This window comes from Sardina pilchardus, chromosome 8 (assembly GCF_963854185.1).
Source record: "Sardina pilchardus chromosome 8, fSarPil1.1, whole genome shotgun sequence".
NCBI lineage: Eukaryota > Metazoa > Chordata > Actinopteri > Clupeiformes > Clupeidae > Sardina > Sardina pilchardus.
The window spans coordinates 13,012,324-13,036,362 of NC_085001.1; the positions used below are offsets into that span (position 1 = coordinate 13,012,324).

Genomic DNA, 24,039 nt, shown 5'->3' on the forward strand with positions numbered 1-24,039 from the left:
TGTGTGTGTGTGTGTGCATATGTGTGCGCGAGCGCGCATGCGCATGACTACTCAACATCGATAGACTCTGTGGGCCTATTCTTTGTGTCTGAGAAGAAAAACAAATGTCACCGGTGAAATGCCACAAAGCCACAAATCAGACATCGCCGCCATGACGGCGACAGCGACAGCGTCTCACGAGTGCACACTGCGCACATGTGCATACATGTCACACGTCTGTGTCAGGCGCAGGTCCGGCAAAGCACACCGATGTTAAGTTTCTCTGCTTCTGCTTCTGCTTCTGCTTCTGCTTCTGTTTCTGTTTCTGCTTCTGCCGTTCGGCCACTCGCCTGCGCCTGCGACCTTCCCCGAGCTCCGGGAGTGTTGCAGTCAGCGCAGTGGAATGTCCGTCACACGGGGGGCTGCTCCCCTGTCGCCGTGTCCGAGTCGAGGACTCGACTTCTCTCCCAGGGCTTAGAGGTGGGTCTCGCTCTCACACAAATCAGAAGCGCCGCATTTCCTCCGACTGCCCTAGACGCGGTCATCCGCAGTTAACGGCCCAAACTTAAGAGAGTCTGCCACAGCACAGCCGCCAGGTCAACCAGGCAACTCGAGAGCAAAAAAAACAACTTCTAAAGATTACAGTAAATACCAGCCCAACGCATCAGTGAGGCGAAACATAAACGCCCCCAACGTCAGCCCAACACAGCAGTCGACTTCAACTTCACCACTGCAGCTGAAAATGACAGCTTAGCCTAAAATGCCCCGGGCGCCTAGTTTCAACTCCAAAATCATAGCTTCCACAAGTGACAACACAACAGCATATGGTCCCAGGACCGGTACACATGTACTCCAAGCAAAGAAGCACAAACACAAGCCTAGTTAAAGTAACATTCCTTCATTCAGTAGCTAAGGTCATTTTACTCCTTATCAGTTAGCTATTTAGCTTGTCCAGTCTACAATTTTTGGAGGTATTTTTCTTACAGGCTACTAGCTTTGAGATCATCTTTAAATCGATTTTGATGGTGTGGTAATATGAAGGACACATAAAACACAGCGTCATGTTCACTAGCTACACAGACCACATAAATCTCCATGACATCTCCAATTACATTGCCAAAAGAAGACACCAACACGTTAGCAGGCTTTTTTATCAGTGCCAACTGGGCTGGTCTTGGGTGTTTTCAAAAGATTCACTGGCATTGCACGCCTTTTGAAGTAGTTAGCGGACTGGTTCTGCTCTAAAGCCTGGAGCCTTAGCCTGAACGGCCTTCTGAGGGAGTTCAATCGAGGAGCCTGCTGTCTAAACACCTCTGAGGGGGAATGGCAGCCCTGGCCCACATGGGTCGACTCAGGCAGCCCTAGAGAGAGAGAGAGAGGGAGAGGGAGAGGGAGGGAGAGAGGGACAGGGAGAGAGGGAGGGAGAGAGGGAAATAGGGAGAGAGGAGAGGAGAGAGAGAGAAGGAGAGAGAGAGAGAGAGAGAGAGGGAGGGAAGGAGAGGGAGAGGGAGAGAGAGAGACAGAGAGAGACAGAGGGAGAGAGGGAGAGAGAGAGAGAGAGAGAGAGAGAGAGAGAGAGAGAGAGAGAGAGAGAGAGAGAGAGAGAGAGAGAGAGAGAGAGAGAGAGAGAGAGAGAGAGAGAGAGAGAGAGAGAGAGAGAGAAGGTGGGGGTTTGAGACGGCCATCAGCCTAACTGGCACGCAGGGAGGGCACCACGCCCAGAACCTGACAACATCATCATGACTGAAAATCTCCTCGAGAAGGGAAAGCAACAAGAGTAAATATCCAAACTGTCGCTCCTTCGCTCACTTACTGGTTCGCTCCCTCAGCTCCCTCTCTTTCGTTGGCCCCTCTCGACAGAGGCCTCCAGTACAGGAGGAGAGGGAGAGGGAGAGAGGGAGGGGGAGAGAGAGAGAGGGAGAGAGAGAGAGAGAGGCGGCATCTAAATTAAAGGACCGAAATTCCAATGAGTCAGTGTCACAGACACAGAGAGAGAAGACCTCGTCAGGACATCATTACGGGAAACAAGGAGAAACACACACACACACACACACACACACACACACAACTCGGTCCGCATCTGCATCTTCTGACCGGAATATTTACCTCTTCTGTACACAATGCGCCTGGCTTGTTTGTCAATCTGTGGCCGATTTGTTTAGCGTGTGCATGCTCCACTCCCACTTCCTCCTTCATGCGTTGTGCTCAGCCCCACAACTCAAGAACGCAACTGACCCGGCTCTAGGTAGAAGAGGGCAAAAACGAGGACCAATATCCGGCCCTGTACGTGTTACGACCGGCGTCGAGTCATGAACACTTAAGATGATGACCAACAAATATGAGAGCGCACCACTGGCCAGCTTTAAAGATTACAGTAATGTCCTGTGTATTAGCTGTATTGTGTATTAGCTGCAGGACAGTGTTTTATGCGAGGTAAAAGAAACAAAACCATATTAATACCATTTTAACTGTCCCAGTGTATTAACCTCATAGCTTAAGACATTTTGCAAAATCAAGGTATAAGACACGGCTAATAGTTGGGAAATTACGGTAATAAAGAGGGGTGTATTGAGATCTTTGGACTGGATGAGCCCATAAGTGGGGGCCCAGAGGATGCTAACAGCTGGTCAGGGCTAGCCTAACGAGCTAGACCCACAGCAAGATGTAGGGTCTAGCAACTCATAGCAGGGCTCAATCGGAGGGATGGGATAAACGGTTGTCTTTCAAATTCCATCTCCACGCGAAAGGATAGTGCTAAACAAAACATCTTCTTGTTTTAAAGTAGCTGGATGCTTAACGGTCGCAACTTCTGGTCGCATGTCAGTCATCACTATGTTAAGCCCGGCCACCGACTCTATACACTATGACGTGATTGGTTCGGTGATCGCTGCCAAAAGCCCAGCTCCCAAGTCAACGGAGAGTTGCCAGACTACCGCGGTAGCCCATTAGATTTGCTGCCGCTAGGGGCGTCTAGATTTCTAGGCTAGGTCAGGGCTAGAGGATGCAGAGGAGCCCGCCCACTCTCCGCCCACTCCCGATCCACAACGTCTGCAGCCAGTGGAGAGCTGCTTCTAACTTGCAGCCGACTCACACCAGAAAAGTGGCGTGTGTTGGTGGGCGCTGTGGCGCAACAGGCTACAGCGTCCATATACCATGAATGGGTCCTAGTAGCACCCACGGGGGACCCAGGTTCAAGTCCGACCTGCGGTCATGTCCCGGTCCCACCCCGTCTCTCTCTCCCATTCACTTCCTGTCTGTCTTCACTGTCATGTCCAAACAAAGGCAAAAAAATGCCCAAATTTTTTTTTTAAAAAATACTAAAAGTGGCGTGTGCATGTTGGCTGCGTTACCTATACGCTTTCATTTCGGCGGCTCATGATAACAGGTTAGAGCGTTCATACTGCCTCCAGCCACGCTGCAACTATTTCAGTGAAATGGAAAATAAAAGTGGCACCCATTCCTCACACAAGAAGCAAGCAAGGTGAAGGCGATCCTGCGAAAGATACAATGAAAGATAGGCGAGTAGCAGTTCCTCAGTAGGCCTGCATTAGGGAGGTTCCTGGTGTGAACACACACACGTACGCATACGCACACAGTGACTACATGTACATACCATGGATCTGGTGAGGTTGACTCATTAGTCAGACTTCTCAGAATTAGGGGGAAAAAAAAAAATCTACTAGAATATTTTAGTCAATCCTGTGTGTGTGTGTGTGCTTCAACTCAGCATGTGCAAGTGCACATAGACCAACTCAAATTACTGATGAAATCCACTGATCTCATTTAGGTCTCCAAAACCAATGTCCACCCTCCTTTCTTCTTGTCTCAGAGTGCTTGCATGTCTGATCTACTGAGCCTAGCTTGCAATAACCAATGGTCTATTTACCCAATGACTTCAGAGAATTGGGTATAGAGGACCTCAGCTGTATGGAGCAATGATTCTTGTTAATCCAAAAATAAACATGTCCCTTCGTATAAGCCTCACCAAAAATGTAGAGACTGACAATTCTAAAAAAGAACACAGCGACTTCTTTCAAACGCACACAGGACACACCCAAATATTTCAGTCCATATACATCCTGTGTGTATATTTACATACATATCTAAGTGAGTGAGCACATATTTGCACGCTTCTTAATCTCTGTGTGCATGTGTGTGTGTGTGTGTGTGTGTGTGTCTCTGTGTGTAAGTGTGTGTATATTTTTTTCCTAAGCACAAAGTTGTATGCACACTTAGTAAGTGTGTTGCAAAAGAATGGTGCTTTCATTGACATGCTTCACTCACACACAAACACAGACACAGACAGACACACACACACACCACACCGTTCATTGAGACACTCTGGCACGGCAAGCAGTAAATCACTCATTTCCCTTTTTGCGCCGAGTCAGAGCAGTTTTAGCCACACTCTCGTAAGTGTGTTTCGCCATTAGTCATAGCTACAGTACTTCACAGGAGCCGACACCGTTTCCCCGGAATTGGCAATAACACAGTCACACAAACACATGCAAGACCTCACCATTCAATTTCGCAATGAAATTCTTCCAAAATCTAAAATAACAGGTTCCTGGGTACCACCGTATGAGTCACAGACCTCATCTATGGTCACGATGAGCCACCACTATCAGAATGTGATTCTCCATTTAACAACTCTTTATACCATCTCAAATGGCAAATGTTTGACTGAGTAGCTACTGCAATCAGCTTTTGCATTCGTAGCTGAATGAGCTGTGGTCAGACAAGACCTAAACTTGCTGCAACGCATGTAAGCCTTTGGTAACCTTTGCTTGTGCAACTTATTTAGTTGCATTGGCTTATGTTACGCAAAGTCAGTAAGGCCACAATTAACATGTCTGAGGATATTTACTGAGAAAGTTGTGCTTTTCTTCTGGTTACAGTTTAATCATGAGTGCACAACAGTCACAACAATTGAATTGAAAAGTGGGCTTACTAATTCATTCATATCAAATGACTTTAAATAACAACATTTTAGATTAGTTTAGATTAGGTTAGATTAGATTTAACTTTATTGTCATTGTGCAGAGTACAAGTACAAAGACAACGAAATGCAATTTATTATAACAACTCACAGGATACACTGATAAAGATTCTCCTGATTTCATTTATGTTTCTAAAAGCAACGTCCCTGCTATCTACTTGTCCCAGAGTGGTCACATCTTTCTGATCTACAGATCTGGCCTTGCAATAACCAATGGCCTCTATACCCACTTCTCATTTCAAAGAATTTTGAAGGACCTCAGCTAAATGGGGCAATGATTCTTGCTATCTCGGACACAAACTTTCCAAGAAACCTCACCAAAAATGTTGAGACCGACAATTTCAAAAAGAGCACTTCCTTCAAACTGCACGTAATTAACCATAAGGACAAACAAAGGACCAGACAAGCACAAAGACGATACTGCTGATAGACGCTTTGCAACCAAAGCACTCCATTCACCTGCCCGTATTACACATAGGCCCAACGCCAAATTAATTCAACATACTGTACATGACAATTACAAGACATTGTTAATGTAAAGATTATGTTAGATGATAGCAACCAACATTGGGTTGGAATCATTCAATGAATCAAATAGACTGGCAACAAGGTCTATTTCTATCATTGATTGACCATCTATGACAGGGATGGGCAACTTTCATGACTAAGAGGGCCACATTTTTTTATCATCACCATCAGAGGGCCAAATGTGGCCGCGCACTTCCACACATCTGATGCTACAAAATAATTCTGAATAAGAACGAAATATGTCAATTTTCATGCTCAAATGCATTTTTTACATAGACTCCCTAACAACAAATACAAATATTTTACAGCCAGTGATAAGTATTATTTTCAGTGCAAAGGGCTCACATAAATCACCATTCAATGATGGCACAGAATTGAAAAACAATGGCCCATCATGAAGTGCAACAAGCCTCATATTCAATGCATTTATGCTCCCACTCCATTTTTAAGAATTTATAGACATTCCCTAACGTCCATAATGAGAGTAGGCCAACAGATGTAACATGTACTGTAACATCCATCACATCTGTACTCTCATCCAACGCCAACAAGTAAGCTACAGTAGGCCTAGGCCTACTTGCAGTCATGCATGATTTGTCTCAGCTCCCCCCCTCGACATTATCAGAATGTCAACAATTATGCGCGTCACCGTGCGTCGGGACAAATATACCGTTTCGACGGTTTTACCTCCACTACGCACCCAAACAATTTCGCCATCTGATATAGCTTCTTTGCTTTGGCAAGCTCAAGCGAAACAGCAAAAGACGGATTCCTGTGTAGTTCTCGCAATTAGTCGCTATTGTTAGTGTAGGCTAGCCTACTTTTGATTTGAGGTCGGCTACGACAGCGGCCGAGAAGCTCCGTGTGTGTAGGGCAGGCTACTTCTGATCACTTTTCGCAAGGTGTTGTAGTGTAGTGGCGACTGAAGTTTAAATCTTTCATGGCTGATATAGTTTCTAGCAAAACTTGACATGGGTTTGCCTTACCATTCTATGAACAGACACTGCTTCCGATTTTGACTGAAAGGTAGCCTACGGTTTTCTAAATGAATTTTCTACTTTTCTTCTATGTGTGCACTGTTTTTCCTCAGCGATGGTAAAGGTCCGAGGGCCCAAGATGGTTATCGCTATCTATCGGCGAACAGTATAATTACAATGACGGTACGGTAAAAAAAAAAAAAACACGCATTTTTAATCACAGTAAAAATGATCATCCGCGGGCCGCACTGAGTGAGGAGGCGGGCCGCATGTGGCCCGCGGGCCGCCAGTTGCCCATCCCTGATCTATGAGGTTAATACACAGGGCAGTTCATATGGTATTAATATGGTTTTGTTTCTATTAACTGGCATAAAACACTGTCCTGCGGCTTATACACAATGCAGCTAATACACAGGAAATTACTGTAGCAGTTAAGAAAAGTAGGTTGCTTAAAGCAACACTAAAGCACTTTTCCTTGGTCGCACGTACGCTATTTGTTTATCCAGCAAATAATGATGTCCACATACAAGATAGAGTATGTTGCATTATTTTATGAACGTATGACTTATTGCGACATCAAAGCAAGATAAAATTGTAGTTTCTTATGTCTCATTCCATCGGACTACATCCGCTACCCGATCTACTGTAATAAACTTACATAGTGCGGTTATAGACTATAGAAGGCCGCAAAGCGAGTGTTAGAGTTTTTTGTTCCTTCAAATAATGTTTCCAAAATCATTTCAGTGGTTCATCAACTCATAAGTGTTGCTTTAAACATGTTGTTTGTTTCTTTCCATTGAATAAATGTCCTTTTCTTAACTACTCCATGACTGCAAACTGAATAATGGAGTGTTGGCAAAACAACATCATGACATGATGACCTTATTTTGGGATTTGATAAACACTGATCAACAATTCTTCTCGAACTCATTTCATGGTTGACAAACTGGAATCGTTTACAGTCACTAGTCCAAGTCACTATCCTCATCCCAAAAGTAACCTATGAAACAATGGCTACAGCAACACTCAATTTAGCAAAAAGTGGTTCAATACCTTGACAGAGAGACATGCATGTTTTGTGTTGAAGACCGCTTGTCAGTAGTTACTAACATAAGTATGGAGTATACTAACACATGGAACATCTGATAGACCCAGCGGCCACACGTAGGATACTCAACTGACAGCACTCATAACCATTTCTAAGAGGCCATTACAAACTGCATTTCAATGAACTTGTTACGGTATACTATCTGCGTAGTACAATATCCTGTGTCGTGACACTAGCATCAGATGAGGGCTGAGCATTGACACCTCTGGGCTGATTACACTCACTCACTCACCTCTCTTTTTCAGCGACACCTGAAATGAGAGCGTGTTCACCTCTCAATATCACTCACCACTCATTCTAGGAACAGATGCTGGCTGTTTAATACCACAATAAACAAAAAAAAAAGAAGAAGAAAAAAAACCTGACAGTGTCATTGCGCCACTTTAGTGCTCTCTTAGCTTTGCCCCCACCACCATCAGATAGCGGCTGGCCATGCTGGTGTGAAGGACTTTCGCATCTCTGTCATGGTTGCTTTTTTATAAACATGGCATTATATATTTTTACCCTCCCCTTCCCCTTTGCCATCTCGCCACGTGAAATACTGTAGTGAAATGTCAATCAGTCTGACCTTTCAGCGGTGCTCTCGAAAGCGTGACCGCAATTTCACAGAACGTTGTGAGGCCCGACGCTTACTGAGAAAATAAAAAGAGAAAAGAAAAGAGGCAAAGGTGGGGGGGGGGAGCAGAGAGAGAGAGCAAAAAAAAAAATACAGCTTCCTGTTTCTTCTGTCTCAGGAACCCTAAGCTTCAGGTCTCGGTTCTGTGTGTGTGTGTGTGTGTGTGTGTGTGTGTGTGTGTGTGTGTGTGTGTGTGTGTGTGTGTGTGTGTGTGTGTGTGTGTGTGTGTGTGTGTGTGTGTGTGTGTGTGTGTGTGTGTGTGTGTGTGTGTGTGTGTGTGTGTACACAGTTCAGATGTTGCTGATGCAAAGTAAAGGGGTAGGCCATTCATGGAACACAGGCACAGGGCAATTCACAGTAATCTAGCCAGCATCTTATCTGTTCGCAGTGGGACAGAGCCCGTGCTAACCGCTAGCTCGCTATATATCACCACTGCATCGCACATCCTAGGATGCACAGAAGTCAGATTCATCCAAACTAAATGATGGCATTGCAAAGGACTCGGTACAGTTCACGCAGTAGTAGTCCAATTAGCTATGCAAATTCTGGGAGGAGAGAGAGTCTGTCTGCATGCATGTTTGCAAATGCAGTCAGCTTCTACTAGTTGTACTAGTACTTCTATAGTATATTGACAAAAAAAGCTTGTACAAGGGTTCCACTGCCCTTCAACAGATAAACTCGCACACACGTGCGCACGCACACACACACACAGAGAAAGCTCTGCACTTTTTCGGCCTCTGCCCATGGCTCCTAAAACAACAGGCGCCCTCCAAACTCCAAAGGGCCGGCGATGCTGTGAAGATAACTAATCTCATAGGAGCTGCCAGCTTAGGAGGACCATGGTTGGTTGTGTGTGTGTGTGTGTGTGTGTGTGTGTGTGTGTGTGTGTGTGTGTGTGTGTGTGAAAGAGAGAGAGAGAGAGAGGGAGAGACAGAGAGAGTGCATGCAGGAGTGCAGCAGTGAATGAGTGAATGAGTGAGTGTGAGTGTGAGTGAGCGTGTTAGAGTGTGTGAGTGCCTTCACTGACACTGCAAACAGCATTGATACTCAGCCAGGTCGAGCGTGCATCCTGTTTACGGACTAGAGACGGTGAACCACAGCTCAGGCTGTCACCAAGAGAGGCAGAGGGAGAGAGGGAGGGAAACAGAGATAGATGGGGGAGAGAGAGAATGAGAGAGATACAGAGAGAGAGAGAGAGAGAGAGAGATACAGAGAGAGAGAGAGAGAGGGAGAGAGAGAGAGACAGAGAGAGAGAGCACAGGGGCTTTCCGTGGGTAGCTTAGCGAGGTCAGGTACGCTCGAATTGTGCATACAAACACGATCACCAGTGCCCACACACAAAGCTCACAGGTAAAAGTAGGGGCATGCGCATGCATGCATGCACACACACACACACACACACACACACACACACACACACACACAATACACACACACAACACACACACAACACACACACAACACACACACACACACACACAATGATGAGCACAAGAATGCAACACATTATTGCATCACCAACTATGCATGATACTGTTTAAACACAACAGAGAACAACAACAGGCACACACACTGACTACCCAACCCCAAACAGTTGGCCTCCCACATAAAGAACGGCACAAAAACACACATCACACACACGTCTTTTTTACACCAGCTGAGCGACTATCACAGATATTTTTGCGTAAGCTAGCGCACTGAACCACTTCAAACCCCTTTCTGATCCTACAGATGTGACGAGCGACTCTTGAGAAAAGCTACACGAGCCCAACAGAACTTGCTCTTTTTTTTTTTTGCTTTTGATGGACAAGACGAAAGCAACCACAAAGTGTCACTTTCCGTGTCATAATTGACAAGCACCATTTTCATAAAGTTTCAGCTCTGAAGAACAGCTTAATGCCTAAACAAAACTTTAAAGGCACTATGACTTGTAGATTAATTTACTCAGATCTGCATGTGAATAAACTTCTTTTTTTTTTCTATCTATGCATTCTTAAAACAATTTTTGGAACTTTGCATTGCAATTTTTCTGAAGCCTATGTGGTATGGTTGCGTCAAAAATTATCTGGGAAATAATCATACTGGAAAAAAACAGGGGAGGCATTGGATATTTTTCTGCTTCTTAGTAGGGCCAAACTGTTCCACACAGCTTCCCGACCGTCTCTGTGAGTCTGTGCGAGAGCAGTGGAGCCAAATTGAATTTAGCTAATTGGAATTAAATTCCCTCAAGTGGGTTCAAAGGCACCAAACAGGGCTCTGCCTAAACGGAGAAGGAAGTTAATGTGGAATTTATTATATCACAGGGTACAACACCTTTCAGTTCTCTTGATTAGGTAATGCCGTTTTCTGAATGTGTCAGAGAAACTGAAACTAAATTATGGAGAGTCTAGCGTTGAGGGCCAATCTGAATGTGAAACGATGAAGTTCAGAAATTAGCATTAGCCTATTAATTGCAGATTCGTCATTATTTTTCAATCATTTCTAATTAGTCCGTTTTTTTGCAGAATTGGTTTTAGCTCATATCCTCACAAATGATACTAAATGAAGCACTGGGTAAAGGCATAGAGGGCATTTAGTCTATCTGTGCATTACGCTTCACTGCTAGAACACCTGTGAGATAAAAGATATTAAAGTGGGGGCCAAAATAGCTTGAGCTCTCTGGAAGGCTCTCTCAAACAGAATCTCATACAGTGCAGCTGCCTCGCATCCCAGCCCAGCAGAACGAGTGATTCAGAGAGCCTTTGAAGTCATCCAAAACGACTTTGGTTTTGTACTCCAAAGCAGAAGAACTCGCTAGCAGACTACGTCTTAAGACTTGCTCTAGAGGAACCTCAGTTTTTCACATCCCATGTTTGACCAGCATTATCTTTTTTTCGCCATTTTTGAGCATACTAATCCACATTTCTGTTATTAAGACACAGAAACACGAACTCAACAAATACACACACACACACTTTTGTCCCCTCCCTCTCTTCCTTTACAGTGCTTCATCTATTTCTGCAAATATCTCGGGCCCTGGTTCCAGGGAATCCAGCACTTTTGCTGGGCAAAAAAAAAGGCAGCATGTTAGTTAGTTGACTTAGACTGAGGACACTGAGGGCCTTGGACAGCCTGTGTACCAGCCTGGGCCACGGCCCAGCGTGAGAGTCTGTGCAAGCCTGCAGAGTGTGGCTGTAACGCAGACCAGCTGGAAGGATGCGGTTTGGTAGAATTAGAAATATTTTCCATCACACTGGTGGCAATTATGGAACAGAAAATAGAATGCGCCCAGTCAAGGCTCAAAGAAACAGATGGGGGTGTGGGGTAGAGTGTGTGTGTGTGTGTGTGTGGGGGGGGGGGGGGGGGGGCTAGTCAGATCTTTTTGTGATAAAAAGGATGTATGGTGTGGTGGTAGGCTTTTCTTTCTCTTCTCTTCTTTCTCCCTCTTTTCTCTCTTGTCTTTTCTCTCTCTTTCTCCCCTCTCTCTTCTCTCAATTTGGTCTCTCTCTCACATACGCGTACACACATGCACACACAGAGACACACACACACACACACACACACTCAGAGACACAGGAAACCCTGAGGAAACATGGGCTATTAAGAACTGCATTAAAAGAAAGAGTTTATAAAAGATTGTACTGTCACGCCACATTTAAAGTCGAATTCCTGGCAAATGATTCTGAAAGAAAGCAGAAGAAGCGAAACCCGTTTCAAAACCACCTTTCTGAAACATGCACGGCACGCACATCCAAGTGTGACAATTTAATCTTGTCGGGGGTACACGGAGGCCGACGAGAAATACTGTCTGGCCACGTCCCCTCTCGTTTCCTCGATGGCACGGCAGCCGTGACGTCCGAGCATAGCTCTGCCGCTGCCCAGCGTGAACTTAATGTGCGCAAGCTCGTGACGTTCTCCCAGTGCAAAAGACGCCAGAGGACACGAGCCAGGCTGACTAGCTCACACTCGGCAGCTTCACTTTGAGGAGAATGCCGATAACAATACCGGCGTTTCTGAGTAATCTTGACTGCAGATAGGCCCAATCTAGGGCATCTATCTGCTGCACACACACACACACACACACGCTGTTCTTTAAGTTAGGACTTCCCTGCGACAAGACTTTCTCACACTAGGAAATTATCAGCCAGCAGACAGCTTCCTCCTTCTGCAAAAAAAAAAAAAAAAAAACGACAGCGACGCGATGCTGTTCTATTTGAAGGGTCCGGCAGCATCCAGTTACGCTTCTCAACATCTGCTGAAGCAGCTGCACCACAGGCAGTGCTGGGGGGGGGGGGCGCGCTCACGTGTGTGTGTGTGTGTGTGTGTGTGTGTGTGTGTGCTCCCAACACAATCACAGACCAAAACACTTCTTGTATTGCTCTTCTTTCTCTCACCCCTCCACCACCCTCAGAAATAGGGGCCATACAGGACAAAAATACACAGCAGTGCACACATAATTCAGTTTCAATGCTTCCCTTCTTCTAGCTTTTTGCTGTGAACTGACAGAGGACAGTCCAAAACACACATCCACAAACACACACACACTAACTCAAGCACACACACACAGTCACAATATGAATTTCAATGTGCAACTGAATTGCAAATGAAAACTCAATACAAAGTGGTTAAGTGTGGTTTGTAAGTGAGTGGAAAGGAGATTTGAAAGGAGAAGTGAGCAACCTATAGGTTTATGTGGGAGTATGTATGCATGTATGTATGCACGTACAGTATGTGCATGGGCCTGAATATGTTATGTGTGAGTATGTATATGTGCTGTGTGTGTGTGTGTGTGTGTGTAAATGTGTGAGTGTGAGAGAGTGTATGTGTGCGCACACACACACACACACACACCACACCACACCACACCACGCTCTACTGTACTGTAACCCTTCCTTTTAAGGTCTTTCCCTGTTGCTCTACGCCTCCCTGCCAAGATTCTTCGGCAGCCAATTGCAGCGTCAATAGTGGAGCACTTTCTCCAGAGTGCGAAGGCCGCTCCATTGACCGCTTCAATGGACCAGCAACACCGGCCTAAAAAAACGTCCACGCAGCCAAGCAGAGACATCGACAGCAAAGTGGAACAAACGTCGAGAAAACGTTGAAGACACAACTTAAAGCCCAAAGTCGACGCCTCACGGGAGGACATGGATACAGTCTGATCAGCGAGAACAGATGCTTCTCTTCCGTTCCTGCTGTCCTACGTTAAGCAAACTCACAGACAAACCTCATCACCACTGTTTGGCAGCAAAGGTTAACATGAATGCAGATAGCGAGCAAACACCAGCGAGATCTATCAACACTCGACCGTTTGTTTCTTTGCTGAAACGTTTGCAGCTGATTTAAATGTCTGCCAAGAAAAGATCACGTCAAAACAATGTCAAACTCTCGTGTAATTCCAGTGAAACAAACTACTAGAACACTGAACCCATTTACAACTCGATGGAAAGAACAGGCCGCCGCAATGGCCAAACTGTATGTCTCGATGCGGCCAAGCTAAAAAATAATAAAACAATGAATAAAATGAAATAATTAAAAAATCTAAAACACAACTGTCTCCTGGATCCAGAAATAACAATTTCTTCCTTGGGTCATGTCAGACCTTCCCTGAAAATTTAATCGAAATCCAGCCGTAACTTTTTGAGCTATTTTGCGAACAAACAAACAAACAGACAGACAAACAAACAAACAAATCCCGATGAAAACATAACGTCCTTGGCAGAGGTAAAAATAATAATAAAAACAATTGTCAAGCAGGATCTGCAAATTTAACAGGTTGGTCCTTGGCCCTCACAGCAAATTTCATGAAAATCCTAATCCTAGTTTTAGTGTATTCTGCTTCCAGTCAGATGAACGGACAGATTTACTGTCCGACAAGCTTACCTTGGGAGGGTCGTAGAGTTCCAGCTGGTATCTCTCCGGAGCGGGGCGCTCGTTGGTCCTCCTCACCAGCAGGCGGCAGCGCTGCCAGCGCGGCTGCGAGTCCGAGATAGTGTCGTTCACCAGCAGGTACCTCAGCTGCCCCTCTTTGCACGTGCTCCTGACCTCGGCCCGCTTCCGCACGCTGGGCCCCCGCAGCTTGCTGGCCAGCCCCCACAGGAACGTCGTCGAGGTCGAGGTCGAGGTGTGTGTGGTGCTCGCCGCCGAGGGGGCCGCCTGCAGCGTGAGGTTGTGCGCGGCCGGAGGCGCCAGGGGGCCATCGGCGGGCATCGGAGAGACGCCCGCCGGTCTGTTCGAAGCGTCCCCCGAGCCGCCCTCGGAGGAGGAGGAAGAGGGGAGAGTGACGGCGGATTCGTCCGGCGCCGGCTGCGGCCGCTTCTTGAAGATCCGCCGCACGCTCTGGCGCAGCTGGCTGGAAAAGTGCGTGACGTCCGAGGCGGGGCCGTGGGCGGCGTGCCGCGGGGGCGGGGTGTACCGTTCGGAGGCGGCCCGGCGCTCCGACGCCGACGCCGGATCCTGGCCGAGGCTGTGGCGGCGCGGGGGCCGGGCGGCCGTGGTGGTGGTGGCGCCGGTAGTGTCGGCCGGCGCGCACGAGCGGCTCAGCGGCTGCTCCAGCTGCAGCGCCACGCCCAGCGACTCCGGCTCCGGCTTGGGGCTCCGCACCGCCAGCAGGCCCCCCGGCCCGACCCCGACCCCGCCCACGCCGCCGCCGACGCCGGGCCGCCCCGCCTCCCGGTAGTCCAGCGCGCCCGAGAAGGAGGTGATGCGGAGGCGGCCCGTCATGGCCGACAGCCGGGGCGGCGACGGCGGGACTGCCGGCGGCCCGGGGCTCTGCGGCGACGACGACGCGGGGCTCTGCTTGGCGACCTCGAGGCAGAAGTGCTGCTGGAAGACGTCGCTGAACTGCCGCGAGAAGCTGTCCGGCGGGACCACATCCTGCTCCGGACACTCGCTGGCGAAGCGCCGGTAGTGCTTGGCGAGCTCCCGGGCCGTGGCGCTGGCATGCAACTCGCAGAACTCCCTCCAGCCACAGGTGTGCACAGCGGAAGTCGTCGGCGGTGCCTGATGGATAGTGTTACCATTCATTGCAGTAACCAGCACAGCTGAGGATCACTGGGCAACGGGACAGAGAGAGAGGAGAAAGCAGAGGTCACAACCACAGTCTTTTTCGCCCCCTTCACAAACATACTGGACATTACAAAACAATGAAAACATCTAAAAATGAGGAAGAGTACATTTGAATCATGATCTCTACGGAACAACTCCCTGAGAACTCCACTCAATTGTATAAACTGTTGTCCAGATGATTATCATTGATTATATGAGCTACAATAGAAATAGCTGAAAGCATGCATCACTTTGTCAGAAGGGAGAACTGAGAACTGCTAACTGCTGAGCTAGCTACTTATAATGAGTAAGCACTATTGTTATTATCATCATCAGTTCCTCATTGAGACGGATGTTTCACCCTGCCACCCTGCCCTGCCTCCCGAGATATAGAACGACAAAGACCAGTCTTCATTGCTTTAGATACAAATTAGCTATGACCAAAAATTATTTGTTAAATATTTATTAGCCTAAATATGTTTTTAACAGAAATGTTGAGGGGATGTCGAGTGCTACTTTGATGGCTGGTTGCCTTTCTGGGAGTATGAAATGAGGTGTGAAACAATTTTTTTTTTGTTGTTGCTCCTGAGGTTACATTCAGTTACTGAAATCAAAGCTCCTCGGGGATGAGGACCAGAGATATTTTTAGTCCTTCAGCAAAGCCTGATGCATGATAACACTACAGCCATTTTGATACGTTTGCAATAGCCGCCCACATTAGGCTTCAACTTCAATAACATCGAAATGCTTTAAAACCAGACTGGACGAGGAGAACAACATCTCCAGTAATCATAGTCGTCTCAAACACTCTTCCTGGAGAGGAGGCCACCGCTTCCTCTGAGGCCGGGTTAGTCACGACGAGCAAGGGCTCGAGCTATGAGATCACCCCCCCTCCGCATCCCAGCAGACACCTGCGCAAGCAAGCAAGAGACAAACATTCCTTTTGTAACGAGCAGGGCGCAGGCATGACTGGAACCAATCTGTTCCGCGTTCATCTCGCCACATCCGCTTTCATCTGGAACTTGCCAGTAAAACACGCTTCCCAATTAAGAATTTTCAGACTGTCTGTTTGCATTTTAACACAGCTTGAAAAACCCGTAAAAAAACAAAAATGGCTGAACTTTCGCGGAAGCCCTCGGTTCTAACGGCCACATGCAACCCTCCCCATTCATCCTCCTTGCATGACAGGGGAGCTTTTACAAAACCAGGCAGACGCACAAGCTTGCGACAGATCGCAAAAACCGCAGAATTCTCGTGGGGGCAGGGCGGAGGGGGGGCTGTCTTACCCAGCATGCAACAGGGCCCTTGTTATCTTTGGAGGGGAAGTGGTAACCTAAATAAAAAGGGAATCCATGTAACATTTGGCTTTTCAGAGCAGACTAGGGTTTGTTTGGCATGTGGGAACGAGTGGTCGACGCAACTGTGACCCACCACCTACGCCACCCCCCCACCCCCCCACCACCACCACCACCGCCTCCCCTCCCTCCGCAGCTGAACAGCCTCGCTCCGGTGCTCCTTCCCCTGGTGTGCACGCGCCCGCTGCTGGCTGTCCTGCCCCCCTCTCTCTGGCCCCCTGGGTCACGGCTTCTATCAGCGCTGCCAGCCCGCCGATGACTCAGCAGGATCCAGCGCTGCTGAGGTCACTTCCTCCCCCAGCTCCGCTCGCTCCCACCGTGCCACCTCAGGGCTTTTTTCAGCACATGGTGATGCCATCTCGCTCACACTCTCTCTCTCACACACACACACACACACACACACACACACCTCATCCTCAAAAGAAATCACCTACCGGTCACGGTCAAGTCACACTCACACTCACTGACTGCCGGAAACACTACGATGTAAGGTGGCCAGTCTTGAAAACTAGGTCTGACAAGATAACTGACACAAAGACGTGCACACATACACACACACACACACACACGTGTCCCCATCAGCATGTCAGGGAGCGCATTATCTATAGTGGTGGAGCTCCTGTCAGGGTGGTCCTATTTATATCTTTGAAGGCGATATCTGCGCACACACACACCACACCATGTTCCCTTGTCCCTCTGTATGATGAGTCACCACAATCGGAGACAGAGAGGGGAGCGAGAGCTCCGTTTGCGCGCTCCATTTTACTACAAACTAACAACACACCGACAACCGCTGTGCAACTATACCGTAAAAGCGTGACGAAACATTAAAGGCCGGCGCCCACCAGACACGTACGCGACTCGACGCGACAAGAAAAACAATTTGAACTCAATTGTTTTTAACGGAGCGAAGCCCACTAGAAACGCACAGGGTTAGAAAACTGTTCTAAAATCCTGTGCGTCAAGCCCACACGGCTGAACGGCTGTCTACCGCTGTCACAGTGGGCGCCGGTCTTAACAGTCAGTAGCCATTCAGCAGTGAGGCCTTGTTTAGCTCGCGATGAACCCTGTACAAAAAAAGTAAACAAAAGTAAACAAATTCTAAGCCTTCGAAAGAGCTCAAATAGTTTTGCGGCAAAGAAAACCAGCAACAGGCGTCAGCGTTTCCAGCTGAACTCGTGGTGCAGGTGGTCGGTGGCTGACCCTCCGTCTGCATGAGTGGGCATCGCATTTGCACGGCCCCCTGACTCCCTATCTGGGCGGACGGACATCACAAACCACTCTCAAGGACTCAGCAAACAACACCAGCTTATTCACAGTCGACAACCTCTCCTCACTGATAGGCCTTGTGCCAGATCAACTGCCCGTGCGTGTGTGTGTGTGTGTGTGTGTGTGTGTGTGCGTGCGTGCGTGCGTGCGTGCGTGCGTGCGTGCGTGCGTGTCTGACGCACCCTGCAGCCACAGACACACGCATCCCTGTCAGAAGTCACTGTGCAGCTGATGCAATAAATCTGTTCGGAGTCAAAAATCTGTGACAACTCACTGTTCCTCTTCTCTCTCACATGTCGTATCTCACCAACTTGAAGCACCACAGAGAGTGTAGCTATTAGTCATCCAACAGATCTGAGACAGCACATCTGAGGGCCTGATTCAATTCAGACTGCATTCTTGTGGTGCTCTCCAGGAATTCGTAACGGCTTTGGTGCGTGTGTGTGTGTGTGTGTGTGTGTGTGTGCGCGTATGTGTAAATACACTGGTAGCATGAATCATCTCATTCATACTTAAGCAAGAGCTTGTGAATGACACAAAACCCCAAAAAATTTCTAAAACTAATCCGTATTAAGTTTTAAACATTGTCATATGACGTTGTATTTACCAAACGTCTGCGCCCATCGCCGATGAAGAAAAATGGGAACAGACAGACCGCGTGAGCAAGGGGAATAAATTTCATCCTGCCGCGAGGGGCTCGAAGAAAGAAGCAGCAGTGGGAAGAAATAAACGCTGCAGCCAAACAGCCCTCGCACAGGCACTGCCGTCAGAGACAGGAAGCCCTGCCCAGTGCCGGCAAACCAGCTCAAACTCACTCCAAACGGGACGAGGCCTTTCGGCCCATTGACTCTTAGAGAGCACCTAATGGCCAGCTCAAACAGTGGAGTGACTCAACCGAAATGAGACACTTCACCACGGCGAGTTCACCAGAGACAACCGCTGCACCGCGACTGCATTTTAAAATGAGAAACAGGTCACAGACAAGGGGCTGCAAGTTATGGTCAAACTGGGAAGCTTTTTAGGATCTAACTGCGAATTTTGCGGACAGTGTTACTTCAGTTGGTGAGAGGAGCAAGAATGACAAAAGTCACTGAGGGTTAACGCTTAATATGGGGAGCATTTTCAGGATGTTCACCTCTTAGTAAACACACACACACACACACACACAACTTTCTTCCCATTTGAAATCACACAGCCAAGAAGCCTCAACAGGTCGTCTAATAAAAGTTTTAAAAGATAGTCGAGAAATTATTGTATGGTAGTCAGTATGTTCTGAAATACATTAAACTTAAAATATGGGCTACATTTCAAATTTTAAAAACAAAAGAAACAAAGAAAAATAAACAAGGCAGGGGTCAAGACCTTACAGTGAACACCCTTGGGCAAAACTTAAATATGTTATAGGTCAAGACCTTACTGTGAACACCCTTGGGCAAAACTTAAATACCAGCGCCCTGTTTCCGCAATCTCCACTCTGACATTGTCCAGCCTTTGTTTATGTCCATTATTGTCCCAGAGTGCTCTCGTACATGGGCAGTCTCGCCACACAATGAGAGCGATTCTGTCTCGACTCCACTTGGGGAGTGTAAAAAGGCTCAGTTTCCTGAGTTTTCAGCCAGAGGAAGGTGCAGAGAGGAGTGTGGCCTGTGACTTGTGACTTGTTAACACAAAACAGAAAGCAACCCGTTTTTAAATCTCAGGTTCTACTGTCCACAAACACAATCAGAACACGAGGGACTGCACCCATCATTTCAACTAAAAGGACAAGGGGAAAGTGTCATAGATATTAAAAAAAGCTGAGACCTCTAATGGTAGACAGCTGAATCAATATCAGATGATAAATCAGAAGAGCTGTGCAATTAAAAATAACATACCTTGTAGGCCAGGGCACCCATCTGCATTTTTGTTACGGTATAGGACAGTCTAGAACAAAGTATGTGTGTGTTTGTGTGCGCGAGTATGCATGTGTGTGTGCGTGTATGCATGTGTGTGTGTTTCTGTTGCTCTCTGCCAAGCCACTTCCTGTATGAGAGTGTACCACTGTTTCTGTCCTCTCTTCCTCTCCACACAAAACACACACACACACACACACACAACACCTCTAGCATTAGTGTCAATTCTCTACTATTAAAGCTCTACTGAAATACAAGCCTTCTGAAGTTGTTCAAAGCCAGACAAAACATAACAGAGCACACACAAAGATAGGAATGAAGCAGACTGCCACGCTGACATCAGAGGCCTGTAATTTTCCCCGGGCCTGTTGGCACGGGCCCATGCTCACTCGCATCTTCTCAGTGTCAGCTCATTCACAAAGAAAGACATTTTGTCATACCCAACGTCACAGCACACACACACACACACACCTTACATAAGGGTCCCGGCACTGACTCCAATCAGCGTGCCTTGATGAGGCTGAATGAATACAGGAGAAGTGGGGGGGGGGGCCTTGCCTACACTGTATTGGATGCTTTTTATACCATCCAATGATAAAAACCTGACAGGGAAGCATAGCCTATCCATTGCAGCGCAAGTGAAATAGCCTCCACCCAAAAAGACGGTATGGCTCCATGAGGCAAACCACAAATTCCTTAGAACACATCGCCACTTGTTCTAAATCCACAACATCACTGCTAAATTCCGCTAAAATTCAGGGGCTGAAGAAACAAAATAGTTGTTCAAGCCGGCATGCCAGCATAACAAGTTCACTTCCCTGGGTAAAGAAATCCACAACACACACACACTCACACACAGTCGCAGCATAGCAGCAGACAAAAAAAAGTCACGCTGTCATTCTTCACACTACTAAGGCAGGGTCAGGAAGGCTCTGATATCACTCTGACACATTTTCACACACTGCTCCACATAGATGGGAGATGAGTTGGGGGGCTCTTGAGGGACCGCTCATCTCTGTGTACAACCTTGTGGCCTATATTCTCCCTCTCCATCACAGCAAATAAACTACAGATCCTATGAAAGTCAGCATAGGGCACAACCTAAAAAGATGACTGAAGGATTGAGTTGCATGTGGTCAATAAAGGCATCAATTTTGAAAGAAAGCTCTGATACCCTCACAAGAGGACACGTTAGCGAACACAATCTCTACACAGCATCCATGTATTACTCAGAGAGACAGCAGGACACCAAAGCATTTACAGTTGCACGATATAATCTTTAACCTATAGGTTTACTGCACAGCATCCACACCTATTCCATACATGGGGAGGATGGGGCGGATGGGGGTCGAATAAATCTCATCGAATAAATGAGTCTATGAGAATGTCTATTGCTGACTTTCGCAAATTAGTATACCATCAGTGAATACCTCCCGGCCTGTTCAGCCTAGCAGAACAAAGTCTCTTTCTCCATTGTAAGCCCACGCATTTCTGACTCTGGATTAAGCGGTGTGTCAACAAATGGCCAAGCACAGACAAGTGGGCACACACTAACCTCTCTCTGTCGTGCCCAACAAAGCTGATATTTTCGAGACATCAAAGGGTCACCAGAACACATAATGAGACATGTGCACAGGTTTCTCCAATCGATAACGAAAAATATTTCACACACAAAAAAAACTTATTTAGCTGCTTGAAGAGAATGGCAGTCATCTACGTCTAGGCTAGTCTAGAACAAAACCACTGCACTAAAAAAAAAAAAAAGAGAACGTGTCTGAATACATGAGTATCTGTTGAAGACGTTCTGCATTGCGTTCATTTTAACAATCAACTCACTGAATTATAATACAAGTAAACAAAATGTACGGTCTCCCTAAATGGTCTTCATGGAAATAGAGTCTAAAGTAAACAAAGCCAATAAGGTTGCTTTCATACTAGGTCCGTTTAGCTGGACCGGACCCGAGTGCGGTTACTTCTGCCGTAGTTGGTCTGTGTTCACATTACATGTTTGTCTGCGGACCCGGGTCCGTTTGCGTCATAAGCAACACGAACTTCCAGAATTCTGTTTACAAAATATCACTTGTCAACACAGCAAAAGGCAGTGCAATGAAGAAGACAAAGGTAAAGATTCTTTAGATTCTTCAGAACGTTTGCTTAGCAACCTGCTCCAGCGTTCTAGCGAACCGGACCCGGGACCACCTTTTCAGGCGGACCCGGGTCCGGTCCCGGGTCCGCACCCGAGTTCGGTACGGTTGCGTTCACACTATCAAAAACAACCGAACCATCGGCCCAAACGAACCCGGGTCCGGTCCAGCGGACCTAGTGTGAATGTGCCCTAAGGGGCAAATTGGTTTTAGTTATTTGCATTAAGTTACTTGTAACGTTGTAGGCTGCCGCAAGCAACGCTACATTTCCAAGACGGATGGATCAAACTATGAAAGGAGCACACGATAATTCAACACCAAGCCAGCTAACCAACTAAGCTGTACATTATCGTCGAGGACTTTGTTGCCAGTAAGTACACGTTAGTGTCAGAACCAAGCAATGTTAACTGTTTAAGTGCAATTCACAAGCCAAGGATGCTCCCAGTGTACTTTATTAAAAGCTCTGTGGCGATATAACTTTCACATTAGTGTGTTCAGCTCCTTACACTTAACAGGCGATTAACTTACTTAAACTAAATCAGGCGTGATAAGTAAGCTAACCGTTCACTTTAGCTATAAGTTAGCGAACTTGACAGCCATTTAAACTTTTCAGTCGCACGGCTATTTCTTCGAGTTTTCGTGCATACCCCATTGGTTATTTTAGTTGATAAAACTCGTGCGTAATCAATGTTCTTCTTCAGACTTCAGCTAAATTTCAGTGGTCAACATCACGATCGTCATCTCTTCCACTCATACACGCTCAAAGCGATGGTATTTCAAGTCAAAGCCTCAGAAAAACCTCAGGACCCCGAGCGTCCTTACAACGCAAACACACGCAAGTTCGCCGTTATCTGGCAAAGGCAACTGTACTTTTTAGAGCTACAAATGTGTAGCTGAAAATCACTCTTCAATTATTTTTGGCACATGTAAACCCTAAGGTTTCCACGCGCACGTGGTGAGGTGTAATGATCAAGTTACCTGCAAGCCCAGATGCCCGTTAATTTCTCTCTCATGTTGAAAATGTGCAACAACACCAGGCTGAACTGCGAACAGCGCTTGAAGACTGATGAGGTACTGCATGAAGGCATTAGGTAATTTCAAAATAAAAGCCCCACTCCCCCGCGAAGTCGGATGTTCCGTTTCAGATGCTTCAGACCTCATCGCGAATCATTCACCGAAACGTCACTTAAGAAGAAAAATAAATCACTCATTAAAGCATTTACTGTGACGTGAAGCTTGCTTTGTAACATCAAGCCACATACATTTACAACTAAAAAGTTATGTCCCTCCTCCCTTGTCCGAAACTGAAGAAAACTGGAAAGTTTGGTAGTCAAAAGCACCTGTAGGCCTTACTTGTGTTCTCTGACAGTATAGGCTACACAGCATGGGGGGGGGGGGGATAGAAACGTTTGACGTTTCTGACAGTTTAATCTGCATGCTGTCTACACCATAAAGTTTCTAGAAACCAGACACTGGGAACTACAGAGAAATGTTTTATCACTGGGTCTACAACTGAACAGAATGAACAGATTTCATTAATCAAAATCAAAGATAAGATGTCAGTGGATTATATTTCATTGTCTGGAGGAACTGTACTTTTGTGATATATCACAATACACAAATGTTGTTTAATGTTACTCAGGTCTCGTGGATGGATAGGCCAATAATGCATTACTAGAGATATAGCAAAGAGGTAAAACAAATGCTAAACTTGTTTTGATTTACTGATCTGCAATACTGTGTGAAGATGTGGTTAAACATCACATAAGGGACAGGTCACTGATTGCACTGAAAGCCACGTTTGAAGTAGCCTACATCTATTGTGTGATGTGTGTTAAACAACACTGAAAAAATAAAATGATTAAGGAGTAGCCTTACAAGATGGAAGACAGACTAGGTAGTTGCACTGCTGAGGAAACTGAAATAAAGAAAAACTGTGGGGACCATAAACAACACTAATCCCTGTGCAAAGGCATTTGTTTTACACTTTAAAGTGTGTCTGCTTTTGCTCATGCAACAACAACCAAAACGTAAAAGCTGAAAACTGCACACTCCAGCCTATGCAGCTTCAATTTAAAACTTGATCAAGTTACATGTCAAAACCACCCACTGATACATGAAATGGAAAAAAAATAATCTCACATAATTT

The 24,039-nt window shown here is 46.6% G+C and overlaps 1 protein-coding gene across 1 annotated transcript in view; it reads right to left on the bottom strand.

The window, feature by feature from the left end:
* The window catches only part of sh2b3 (SH2B adaptor protein 3), a 38,611-nt gene extending 15,552 nt beyond the window's left edge, over window positions 1–23,059 (bottom strand). Inside the window, exons 1-2 of the mRNA XM_062542758.1 lie at window positions 22,869–23,059; window positions 14,067–15,236 (exon numbers count right to left, since the gene is read on the bottom strand). Of these exons, the coding sequence (XP_062398742.1) occupies window positions 14,067–15,209 (1,143 nt within the window). The 5' untranslated portion in view covers window positions 15,210–15,236; window positions 22,869–23,059. The remainder of the gene's footprint in view (window positions 1–14,066; window positions 15,237–22,868) is intronic.
* Between the last annotated feature and the right edge of the window lie 980 nt (window positions 23,060–24,039).